This window comes from Geotrypetes seraphini, chromosome 1, assembly GCF_902459505.1.
Source record: "Geotrypetes seraphini chromosome 1, aGeoSer1.1, whole genome shotgun sequence".
NCBI classification, from domain to species: Eukaryota; Metazoa; Chordata; class Amphibia; order Gymnophiona; family Dermophiidae; genus Geotrypetes; species Geotrypetes seraphini.
In genome coordinates this window covers 276,897,861-276,911,498 of record NC_047084.1, presented here as the reverse complement: position 1 = coordinate 276,911,498, position 13,638 = coordinate 276,897,861, and the positions used below count along the sequence as shown (strand labels likewise).

Sequence of the window (13,638 nt, the reverse complement as noted above, 5' to 3'; positions counted from 1 at the left end):
TTGTGTCATATTTATAAAATGGAAAGATTTATTGCAATACAGCGAGGATGTTTTAGGAAATTTCAAGATGTGTGTGAGCCATTAACAAAATATTGTACTGATTAGATGACATTTTTACCTTAAATTTACAGGTTCAATCATGAGGGGGGAGGGAGGGCAATTTTATTATTACATATTGTACATGGTATTTGATTATATAATAGGAAAGGGGGGAAGGGTGGGAGATAAGAGCATATCATTTGTATTATTGATGATTATTAAGTGATATATTTATTGTTAATCTGTTTTAACATATTGACACACTTATTGTAAGTTTGAAAATGAATAAAGATTAAAAAAAAAAAAAAAGGTTCGAGGGGAGATCCGGGAACCTACAGACCGGTGAGTCTGACCTTGGTACCGGAAAAGATGGTAGAGGTGCTGATAAAGGACTGCATCATTGATCACCTTGACAGACACGATCTGATGAGGACCAACCAGCACGGTTTCAGTAAAGGCAGATTTTGCCTGACGAACTTGCTGCACTTCTTCGAGGGAGTAAACAGGCGGATAGACAAGGGCGACCTGGTCAACATTGTATATCTGGATTTTCAGAAGGCGTTCGACAAGGTTCCACATGAATGACTACTTCGGAAAATTGCATACCATGGAATCGAGGGTGAAATACTCTCGTGGATTAAAAACTGGCTGGAGCACAGGAAACAGAGAGTGGGGGTAAATGGTCAATTCTCAGACTGGAAGAGCGTCACCAGCGGGGTGCCGCAGGGCTCGGTGCTTGGACTTGTGCTCTTCAACATCTTTATAAATGATCTGGACACAGGGGGATTGCGAAGATCTGCAACGTGACATAATCAAGCTCGAGAAATGGGCATCGACATGGCAAATGAGGTTCAACGTGGATAAGTGCAAAGTGATGCATGTCAAGAACAAAAATCTCATACATGAATACAGGATGTCCGGGGTGGTACTAGGAGAGACCTCCCAGAAAAGGGACTTGGGAGTTCTGATTGACGAGTCCATGAAGCCATTTGCACAATGCGCTTTGGCAGTGAAAAGGGCAAACAGAATGCTAGGAATGATCAAGAAGGGGATCACGGACAGATCAGAGAAGGTTATTATGCCTATGTACTGAGCCATGGTGCGCCCTCACCTTGAGTACTGCGTCAAGCACTGGTCGCCGTACATGAAGAAGGACATGGTACTACTCGAAAAGGTCCAGAGAAGAGTGACTAAAATGGTTAAGGGGATGGAGGAGTTGCCGTACAGTGAGAGATTGGAGAAGCTGGGCCTCTTCTCCCTTGAAGAGAGGAGACTGCGAGGGGACATGATCGAAACATTCAAAATACTGAAAGGAATAGACTTAGTAAAGAAAGAAAGAAAGACTGTTCACCCTCTCCAAGGTAGGGAGAATGAGAGGACACTCTCTAAAGTTGAAATGGGATAGATTCCGTACAAATGTAAGGAAATTCTTCTTCACCCAGAGAGTGGTAGAAAACAGGAATGCTCTTCTGGAGTCTGTTATAGAGGAAAACACCCTCCATGGTTTCAAGACAAAGTTGGACAAATTCATGCTAAACTGGTGAAACTGGACTCATTTGGAGCACTGGTCTTTGACCTAGGGGCCGCTGTGTGAGCGGTCTGTTGGGCAGGATGGACCATTGGCAATTTTTATGTTCTTATGACCTGCTGTTAGTGATCTGTAACCTGTCACTAAAATCATTTGTAGTGCCTAGAGATTGGAGGGTAGCCAGTGTTATGCTGATTTTTAAAAAGGGTTTCAGGGGAGATCCGGGAAATTACAGACCAGTAAGTCTGACTTCAGTACTGGGCAAAATGGTGGAAACAATTATAAAAAAATAAAATTGTGGAACACGTAGACAAACCTGATTTATTGAGACAGAGTCAGCATGGGTTCAGCCGACGGAGATCTTGCCTCACCAATTTGCTTGACATCTTTGATCTTTATTTTTATTCAAAATTTTTACATTTCAAACAAGAACATAAACTTGAATATTGATTAGAATTACAATAAAGAAATATGGATGGGGTAAAGTCAGTCAAAACTTAAAAGAAATTAAGTACAGTATTAATTATTTAGTCCACAAATATTAATAATCCAAGACCTAAGAAAACTTATAAAGAAAAATATTATTAATAAATCATCAGGACATAATAGAAATTAGAGAGACGCTTCCAGCAGCTGGTTCATTAAACTTTAGGTATTGTCACTGCAGCAATTGTCACTCCCCCCTCCCCCATCTCTGACCACAACAAACTGCAATAACTGGGATCTGTTTGGGAAAAAATGTTTTCCTTCTATTGAAACACAACACTTAGCAGGAAACTTTAAAACAAAAGAACCACCCAAAGCTAAGACTCTCGGTCTACAGGCCACAAAGTCTTTTCTTCTCTTCTGTGTTTCTTGAGATATGTCAGGAAATATGCGAATAGTTGAACCCAAAAACATATTGTTCATATGTCTAAAGTATGTGCGAAGAATCAAATCTTTATCAAACTCTAAAGCAAATGTAACAATAAGTGTAGTCCTCTCGGTTATTATTTCAAGGGAACTTTACAGAAAATTTGTTACATTCAGTCCACTTGCATCTATTCCTGGTGGGTCATTAGGAGTAGAGCTATCTTGCTTTCCTCTCAGATTCAAAGTCACCTAACTATTTTGCATGGGGTTTTACTCATTTGCATGGGTGGATCGGATCAGGTAGGAGATTAATCGAGCAACAGTTTAGTGAATTGGGTCGGGGTACGATCGCAAAACCAGTAAAACTGGTTTTGTGATCGTCATTTTAGGATCAGTAGGTTTAGGGAATCTAGCCCAAAGGTTTCCTCCAGACCACTACATGGAGTGGGAAGGTTCCTCTGCAGCTGACTACCCCAACACAAGGTTAGAGTAACATGAACTTTTAAAACATTGTTTGAACATTTGTTTTCTTCCTCTGAGGCTGCACGCTGTGAGATGTAATTGTTAACAGTGCTAGCTGGGTGTGGCTCCAGCACAGCCATCTAAAATGTTGCAATCTTTCTTTTTGCCTCAAGGATAACGTGACCATTTATTTTTTTCATCAAAACGGGACATCTTTTAATAGTCAGACCTGCCCCCAATCCTGCCCTAGCCACACCCCCAATCCTGCCCTAGCCCGGCCCCCCCAATTTCTTCCATTCATTTTTCATGTACACACAATATCTTATTAATTCATAATGGTAAACATAAAATTTTTAAAAACCCACAAAGCACACTGTACGCAGAGAAAATGTTAATTATCATTTACAAGTTTCGGGTTTTTTTTCAAAGATGTCAATGCAGATTACTTTAAAATATGCAATGTCACCTCAGTAACTATAGAAAAATAGACAAATATAGTGCAAAATATAGACAGCAGATATAAATTCTCAAAACGGACACATTTTGATCACTAAATTTAAAATAAAGTCATTTTTCCTACCTTTGTTGTCTTCTGACTGTGCATCCAATCTTTCTTTCTTTCACATCCAACAGTTCTTTCACAATCCAGCCCCATCCCCTTTGGGTCCAGGTCTCTCTCTCTTTTCCTTCTGTTACCCTCCCCAGATCCAGTGTCAGTTCTCATTGTTCCAGGTCTCCCTCTCTCTCCCTCCTCTGTTATGATCTTAAATCTCCCTGTTCTTCCCCAAGTTCTCTCTCCCTCTGTCTGAACCTCCCATAGTCATGCATCTGCCTCCTGTCTTTCCCCTTTGGTCCAGGCCTTTATCTCTCTAGCCTTTCTAATCTGCTTACTCCCCCCCCCCTTTCTTTGCCTCTTTCTCACCTTCCTTCCTCCTTCCCTCCTTCTCTCCCAGCAGATTTTAGCATATCTCTCTCCTCCTTTTGTCCCCTCAGATCTGGTATCTGTCTTCTTCCTCTTTTCCTCCTCCCAGGTCTGGTATCTGTCTCCTCCCCTTCCTCCCTGCTCAGGCATCTCTCTCTCTGCCCCCTTCCTCCTATTCTTCCCTGTTCTTCCTTCTTAACTTATTTTCTGCCTCTGTCTAAATTCTTTCTTACTATTCAGTCCTCAATTTCCCTCTTTCATTGTGTCTACTTATAGCTACCACCTCTTTCCCTCACCCCTTCCAGCATCTAACTCTATCTTCTTCCCTCAATCCAGCATGTGCCCTTTTTTCTTTCTCCTCCGCTTTCCTTCCAGCGTCTGCTCCCCCTCTTCCTCCACTTCCATTCAGTCTGCCCCTCTCTCCCCCATTTCCATTCAGTGTCTGTCCCCCTTTCTCTACCCCTTCCATCTAATGTTCACCCTCTGCCTCGCCCCTTCCATCCTCTGCCCTCTCTGCCCTTTCCATTCAGTGTCCGCCCTCTCTCTCTTCCATATGGTATCTTCCCTCTTTCTATGCTCATTCCATAAACTGTCTCCTTTGTACATGATTCATTTCAGATTCACCCCCCTCTCCATTTTTCTGTCTCCCTATGCTCTGGAATCTCTCTCTTATCCTTTCCTTCATTCCTTCCAACTCCACTCCATGGTCTGGCGTCTCTATCTCCTTCCCTTCCCTCCCCCATTCCCTGGCATCTCTCTCCCTTCATGCTCTGGCACCTCCTCTCCCTCTGGTCTGGCATTTGTTTCCCGTCTCTCCCCCATGCCCTGGCATATTTCTCCTCTCCTTCCAACTCCCCCTCCCCTTCCATAATCTGGCATCTCCTCTCCATCTTTTCTCTCCCTCCATCCTTCCTTCCTTTCCCATGGTCTGGCATCTGTCTCCTACCCCCCCCCCCCATCCATGCCCTGGCATTTCTCCCTCCCCCTCCATGGTCTGGTATCTCCTTTCCTTCCCTGCCATGGAGTTGGCATATCTCATTCCTCTTCCTTTTCCCTCTTTCTGTGTCAGCATACCCCCTATCTACCTATTACTCCAATATCCAGAACTTCCTTTTTCTTCTTACTGCATCCACCCCGTGTCCAGCATCTCCCACATGTCACTTCATGTCTGGTTTTTTTTTCCTTCACCAAACAACCTCCATGTCCAGCATCTTCCCGTGTTCCTTTTTTCCTTCCTTATCCTTCTAAAATGCTGGCGTGTCCGCCCCACACCCCCTTCCTGATAGATCCCTTCTACACCTTCCGAGTTCGCGCTGCTGCATCCCCCACTTCAGTCCGCAATGCATTATCTTCCTCCCGAACACAGACCTACAGTTGTTTACCCCGCAGAGCCTTGAAACGCTCTTTCCTACACAGAGCTTTGGCCTGCAACCAGCCGACGCTGTCTGCCATCTTCCCACAATGCACCGCTCCCGCCAGGACCCCCACAAACTACCGCCGAGCCCTGCAGCTGCTGTGCTAACGACCCATCCTAGGAGAAAGTGGAGAGGGCAGAACGCATCGATTGGTACCTAAACGCTGTCCCTATCCCATTAATGAAAGGGAAAGTCCGGAAGAAGCACTGCCCTGCCTGTCCCGTTGGCCTCACACACAGCTTCGGGATGCCGTCTCTGAAAATGGGACATTTTTGCATCCCGAAGCTGTGCATGGGGACAACGGGACAGGGGAACTGAAAAAACGACAGTCCCGTTCAAAACGGGATGTATGGTCACCTTACTCAAGGAATAGTTTTGGGGGAAGTTTTTTCTTTCCCTTCTGTTTTGTAATGGGATTTTTTGTTGCTGGATTAAGGGCTACATTCACTAAGGACACCAATCGTGTCTCGACCACTTTGCGACCCGATTTTCCTCCGACCTGATTCACTAACCTCGTGGCCGATCATCCTCCAATACAATCCGTGCATGCAAATGAGGAGAAAAAGCATGTAAAGTAGGCAGGCAGCATTTCACTTTCAAAAAACTGGAACACTGACTGGGCTGGCTGATCAAGAAACAAGCGACTGCTGGGGACCAGTTGCTCACGTCCTTTCCAACTGCATCTCCTGCTCTCTGCCCTGACTCTCCTGCTCTCTGCCCCGATCGCCGCCCTGCTTCTGTTCTGATCACCACCCTGCTTCTGCCCCAACTCGCCGCCCTGCTTCTGCTTTGATCGCCACCCTGCTTCTGCCCTGACTCTCCTTGCCTTCCCAGCAGTGCGAGCCTGTGGTTTTAACCCGCGGGTTTAAAGAGGGTTAAAACCATGGGATCGCTGTCATAAGAGACTTTTGAGATATCAGGAAACAATGTAGCTCGTCGACCCGCAAAGCCAACTTTTGTAGCCTGAGAGCAAAGCAGCTCTGCTGGGACATGTTAAAAAAAAAAAAAAGGGTCGCTGCTCTGTAAGCATGCACAGACCATCTACAGATGGTCTGTGCATGCTTCGGGATCGCTATTCAGCGATCCATACAATCGGTTGGGGGCGTGATTCCGATCATTCCCATTTGCATGAGGATGCGTCGTGAATCAGCCCCCTGGTCATGGATCGGATGGATCATATCGGTAGGGGAGTTTCGTGAAACTGGCCCTTAGAGAGCATTAAAGCCATTACCAGAGACTGGAGGTTTGTGGGCATTGGCTATAATATCTCACAGAGAGAACAGTGCTGTGTATTTGGAACAGGGAAGTTACAGCCGATCAGTTACAGTAAGAATCTGGTTAATGTTGCACAGTATAAAAGAAGACAAGGGGTGTTTGTGAGGGGGGGGGATTTGGGGGGTCTCTCTCTTATGGATTTAAAAGATAAAACTGTGTGACAGCTCTCCCTAAATCCCAGGTGATCAGTTACAGTAAGAACCTGGTTAATGTGGTTATAAGAAGACAAGGGGTGTTTTTTTTGTTTTGGTGTTTTTTTTGGGGGGAGTTCTCTCTCTTTTGGATTTAAAAGACAAAACTGTGTGACTGACATGCTAATAAGTACATGAGGATTAAAAGCTTTGTTTGCCTGTTTGGAAAGTCAAACCTGAAAAACTGATATGCACCTGCTGTTAAGTGGATTGCAAATCGGGGGTTTGAATTGAAAGGCCAGTGAATGAAGTATCCTAATGTGAATAATAGAGTGCACTATGAAGCCTGAATAAAGAAAAGTGTTGGTTTTTTTTTTCTAAACGGACAATGTTTTGCTGTTTTATTTTACTGAGGATTAAACTGATACTTGGGCTGTTACAAGGCAGAACTGAGAACCTCCCGGGATTGTGCAGCCGTGGGCCTGGGAGCCACGATACCTTAGTGCACAGGTCACAACCGTCTCTTTCTCTTTGTGGCAGGGTACCCTGGGTGGGGTTACCAAGCATTCCGCTAGGCATACCTGTCACACTATGCTCTCTAGACTTCAAAGATGCATATGCACATATTTCTATTCTCCCTACTCACAGAAAATACCTTCGCTTTCATATGGGAGTGCAACATTTCTAATACAAAGTGCTCCCTTTGGGATTGGCTTCAGCCCCCAGATTGTTCATCAAGTACTTGGTGGTGGCAGTGATACTTTGCTCATATAGTTTCCACATTTTTCCTTACCTGTATGACTGGTTGATCAAAGCTCCTGCACCCCAACAGGCTCAGCAAACTTTGCATACGACAATTCAACTTCAAACCCAAATCCCACCTAAAGTCAACTCAGACCTTGGAGTTTATTGGGCTCTTCTAGACATAAACCAGACACCCTCAGCAGAGACTCACCATACTACTTCAGCTCTGTCAGGAAGTTTCTTCTTGTCACCACCTGCTGGCATAATCACATGCTACGCTTTTGAGGTCATATAGCCGCCACAGTCCCATTTGCCCATCTTCACCTCAAGCAACCTCAGTGGGCATTATCCTCCCAATGGTCTCAAGCAACTAATCTTCTCTACCAGAGTTTTTCAGTGACACCACAACTCAAAGACTCACTCCTGTAGTGGATGTCTCCAGCAAATCTTTCCAGAGGTATCCTGTTTCAAGTACCACCTCATCAAAAGATTTTGATGACCAATGTTTTTATGTCTCACTTAGATGGTCTCCACATGCAAGGCTCTTGAAGTTTTGCAGAAGCACGTCTCTATATCAACCTCCAAGTAGTGGTTTGAAGAGATAACCAAGTAAGCATGTACTATATGAATAAGCAGGATGGGATAGGATCTCACTGACTCTATCAAGAAGCCATCCAAATCTGGTCCTGGGTCATTGCTTACAACATTTTTCTGACAGCAGTTTGCTAAGCAGGAAAACAGAATGTATTGGGGTGATCGTCAGTGAGGAGGGGTGATCGTCAGTGAGGACATGAAGGCTGCCAATCAAGTGGAGCAAGCTTCTTCCAAGGCAAGACAAATCATAGGTTGCATACGCAGGGGTTTCGTCAGCCGTAAGCCTGAAGTCATTATGCCCTTGTATAGATCCATGGTGAGACCGCACCTGGAATACTGTGTGCAATTCTGGAGGCCACATTACCGTAAGGATGTGCTGAGGCTGGAATCGGTCCAGAGAATGGCCACCCGGATGATCTCGGGACTGAAGGATCTCCCGTACGAAGAACGGTTAGATAAATTACAGCTATACTCGCTCGAGGAGCGCAGGGAGAGGGGAGACATGATCGAGACGTTCAAGTATCTCACGGGCCGCATCGAGGTAGAAGAAGATATCTTCTTTTTCAGGGGTCCCACGGCAACAAGAGGACACCCGTGGAAAATCAGAGGCGGGAAACTGCACGGTGACACCAGGAAATTCTTTTTCACCGAAAGGGTGGTGGATCGCTGGAATGGTCTTCCACTTCAGGTGATTGAGACCAACAGCGTGCCTGATTTTAAGGCCAAATGGGATCGACACGTGGGTTCTATTCGCAAAGTAAAGGCAGGGGAGGGTCATTAGGGTGGGCAGACTGGATGGGCCTTGGCCCTTATCTGCCGTCGATTTCTATGTTTCTATGTTTCTATGGCCGAAATTGAGCAGAATTCTTTAACCACATGAATGATCGCTCAACACCTTCATCTTGCCACAGATATTTGTGGCATGGGGAATCCCAGAAGTGGACCTATTTGCTTCCCCTACAATCACAAGCTCCTTCTTTTCTGCTCCAGGCTTCAAGCTCCCAATCACCTGAAATAGATGCCTTCCTGTTCAACTGGCAAGGCAGGTTCTTCTACACATTCCCTCCAATTCATTTATTCAAGACAACATTGCTCAAACATTAACCAGGAATCAGCCACCATGATACACATTGCACCTCGGTGGCCATGTCAACCTTAGTTCCTTCTCCTACATATGAGCAAACAGGAAGCAATCACTCTGCAAATCTTTTCAACACTTCTGACACAGAACGAGGGCTTTCTACTGCATCCCAATATACATTCTTTAGCTCTCACAGTGTAATATCTCTCTCCCAACCAGTAGATACTCTTTCACTATCTGCACCAGTGTCATAGCCTCGGACCTCTCAGTCAATCCTCTTACTATGTTAAAAAGTTCACGTGGACGTTTAAGTGCTCCATTATTCTTAGCATGAACAAAATTCTGTTTATCAGATTCACATGGGTGAAGGTATTCCTTCAAGCGGATCTCATAGCTCTCACGATCTTCTGGCATGAACCACATCTGTGGTGTTAAGCTCCTTGGATGGGACAATGATGCTGGTTTTAGAGGTGTCTTAAGCGTGTCTCCATTTTTTTAAATGACTTTTTAATTAGTTTTAAACACTATCAATTACCATGGCAATTATCACTAATTAAACCAATTAAGTTGTGTGGCGGTAGGACAACTACCACCGCCTAACTTACAGCGTGGTTATGAGAATCCAAGCCTAGGTGCTTAAATATTATCCCCATTCAAGTGTACAAATTAGCATACTTCTCTTATAGACTGCCAGACCCCAGTAACTGAAAGCAATCTCTTTAGGGAAATTAGCTTTGGTGGCTCTGTCAATGCCTCCCCTTTTTTGCATAGTTTTTGTACTTTGTACAGTGAGACAACTGCAGTTTAAACTGGATGTTTATTTAGTACAGGAACCAAGGGAGAAATCAAATGTGAGTACAAACTGGCAATTCCATGTTTCAATGGTAATATTTATAGCATTTCATTTTTTTTATTTCTTCTAAGTAGCCTCATTTATACTTCAGACACTTAAAAATGCTAGAATGTGATCAAGAATAATGTAACAAAAGCAAAATATAGGCATATCATATGTAACAAACAGTGTTCCATTTTAAACCAGAAAACAAAAAAATTTCATGACTAAAAGTTAAGAAAAAGTAGTGACAATATTCTACCTCATACTCCAAATATATAAAAGTATGAACAACAGTACAATATCCATGAAGATTTCTTATAATTTGAGATGAAAACTTACAAAATTCTAACTGTAAACTTATGATTAAGAGCATTTATTAGCAAGAAATCCTAGTTATCTCACTAGAGGGATCTAGATAGTACACTGTGTAATAATGAGTATATCTGATATGTGTAGTAATTCCACCTGTCCATGATAACAAGAACTTTATATTCAATCTATAATTTAATTGACAAGTACTGCTTTCAGCAAGCTCAAATTAAACCTTAATTTACCCCCTCTTTTACTAAGGCGTGCTAGCCATTTTAGCGCGCGCTAAGCACTAACATGTCCATAGAATATAATGGACGCTTTGCATTTAGCGCACACTAAAATAGCTAGCGCACCTTAGTAAAAGGACCCCTTAGTGTTGTCATAATTTTCTGGGTTCAGTGCTTAAAAGAGCCAACAAACCAGGTTTTTGTTCAGGGAACTAGAAAATATTTGCTGTGGCTCACTTGTGGGAGAGGAACCAAGCTAGAGATCAAATGTACAGTAAGTAAATATCTTTCTCTAATATATATTACCTCATGTTTTCAGACTTTATATTTAAAGGGGTAATGTACAATATGCTAGTGTCTCAGTATTAAAGTATGAATAACCCTAATGTATCCATGCAGATATCTTAGAAATAGAAATGAAAAGTTAAGAAATTCTCATTGCAGCCTTGTATTTAGGAGTATTTATTAAAAAGGAATCCTAATTATTACACTAGATGTTTCTATCTAGTTCACTATGTAATAATGAGTACCGGTATATCTGATATGTGTAATAATTTCACCTGTTCATGATAAGCATAACTTCGTATTCAATCTACACTCTAATTGACAAGTATCACAATTAGCAAGCTCAAATAAAATCTTAATTTAGTGGTAAGTAATAAATTACTGGGTTCAGTGCTGAATGCAGCCTGCAGACTAGGTTTTTGTACACGGGCAATTAGGAAGTATTTGCTGTGGTACTCTTTCGGGAAAGGAACCAAGGTAGAGCTGAAACGTAAGTAAATATCTTTCTCCAATTTATGTTTCCTTATGTTTTCAGAGTTCATAATCTGTTTTCCCCAGTTTCAAGGGGTTATATACAATATTCTAGCAAGTCAGTAGTAGTTCTGTGCTCAGGCTTAACTGATGGGTTTCAGTGTATTTTAACAATGAGATGATAAGGACTCAGTTTTGAAATTTTTTACCTTTACCAAAATCTATGAGAACTACAAAGCCACAGTAGTGATGCTCCCACGGCATATACTGTAAAACCCATTCAATTCCTGTGGGCTTCGGATAATTTGCTGCAGGAAAATTGCTACCATGGCTTTGTAAAAGGGTCCCTCAGGTTTTTGTATGGGGGTAAATTGGAAAGAATCACTGTGGTGGACGTTCGGTAAAGGAACCAAGTTAGAAATGAAAAGTGAGTATAATTGAACAATTCCATCTATATTGATAATGTCTTAATTATGGTTTTTTTCTAGATTTATTTACTTTTAGCTTTCAAGCTTTCTTTATAGTTCAGTGACTAGAAAATACTAGAATGTGAAAAGGAGAAGTACAGCAAAAACAAAATATAGACATACCACATATGTAACAGAAAGGGTGTTTGTTCCATCTCAAACCAGGAAACATTATAAAAAATATTCATGATTCTAAAATTTAAGAAATAGTAATGATAATATACTACATCATACTCTAATTATAAAGAGGTATGAACAACTCTAAAATGTCCATGAAATATCTTAGAGTTAGAGCTGAAAAGTTAAAAAAAATTCTGACTGCAACCTTGAGTTTGAGAGTACAGTATTTATTAACAATGAATCCTAATTATTACACTAGATGTTTCTACCTAGTTTACTATGTAATAATGAGTATATCTGATAAGTTTAATCATTTCACCTGTTCATGATAAGCATAACTTCATATTCAATCTACACTCTAATTGACAAGTATCACAATTAGCAAGCTCAAATAAAATCTTAATTTAGTGGTAAGTAATAAATTACTGGGTTCAGTGCTGAATGCAGCCTGCAGACTAGGTTTTTGTACACGGGCAATTAGGAAGTATTTGCTGTGGTACTCTTTCGGGAAAGGAACCAAGGTAGAGCTGAAACGTAAGTAAATATCTTTCTCCAATTTATGTTTCCTTATGTTTTCAGAGTTCATAATCTGTTTTCCCCAGTTTCAAGGGGTTATATACAATATTCTAGCAAGTCAGTAGTAGTTCTGTGCTCAGGCTTAACTGATGGGTTTCAGTGTATTTTAACAATGAGATGATAAGGACTCAGTTTTGAAATTTTTTACCTTTACCAAAATCTATGAGAACTACAAAGCCACAGTAGTGATGCTCCCACGGCATATACTGTAAAACCCATTCAATTCCTGTGGGCTTCGGATAATTTGCTGCAGGAAAATTGCTACCATGGCTTTGTAAAAGGGTCCCTCAGGTTTTTGTATGGGGGTAAATTGGAAAGAATCACTGTGGTGGACGTTCGGTAAAGGAACCAAGTTAGAAATGAAAAGTGAGTATAATTGAACAATTCCATCTATATTGATAATGTCTTAATTATGGTTTTTTTCTAGATTTATTTACTTTTAGCTTTCAAGCTTTCTTTATAGTTCAGTGACTAGAAAATACTAGAATGTGAAAAGGAGAAGTACAGCAAAAACAAAATATAGGCATATCACATATGTAACAGAAAGGGTGTTTGTTCCACCTCAAACAGGAAACATAAAAAATATTAATAATTCTAAAATTTAAGAAATAGTAATGATAATATACTACATCATACTCTAATTATAAAGAGGTATGAACAACTCTAAAATGTCCATGAAATATCTTAGAGTTAGAGCTGAAAAGTTAAAAAAAATTCTGACTGCAACCTTGAGTTTGAGAGTACAGTATTTATTAACAAGGAATCCTAATTATTACACTAGATGTTTCTACCTAGTTTACTATGTAATAATGAGTATATCTGATAAGTTTAATCATTTCACCTGTTCATGATAAGCATAACTTCATATTCAATCTACACTCTAATTGACAAGTATCACAATTAGCAAGCTCAAATTAAATCTTAATTTAGTGGTAAGTAATAAATTACTGGGTTCAGTGCTGAATGCAGCCTGCAGACTAGGTTTTTGTACACGGGCAATTAGGAAGTATTTGCTGTGGTACTCTTTCGGGAAAGGAACCAAGGTAGAGCTGAAACGTAAGTAAATATCTTTCTCCAATTTATGTTTCCTTATGTTTTCAGTGTTCATAATCTGTTTTCCCCAGTTTCAAGGGGTTATATACAATATTCTAGCAAGTCAGTAGTAGTTCTGTGCTCAGGCTTAACTGATGGGTTTCAGTGTATTTTAACAATGAGATGATAAGGACTCAGTTTTGAAATTTTTTGCCTTTACCAAAATCTATGAGAACTACAAAGCCACAGTAGTGATTCTCCCACGGCATA

General features: G+C 41.4%; 1 gene segment (V, D, J or C); it reads left to right on the top strand.

Moving 5' to 3' along the window:
* The window catches only part of LOC117363895, a 286,323-nt gene that overhangs the window by 262,902 nt on the left and 9,783 nt on the right, over positions 1-13,638 (top strand). Inside the window, 1 exon segment of the V gene segment in view lies at positions 11,566-11,600. Within this exon segment, the coding sequence occupies positions 11,566-11,600 (35 nt within the window).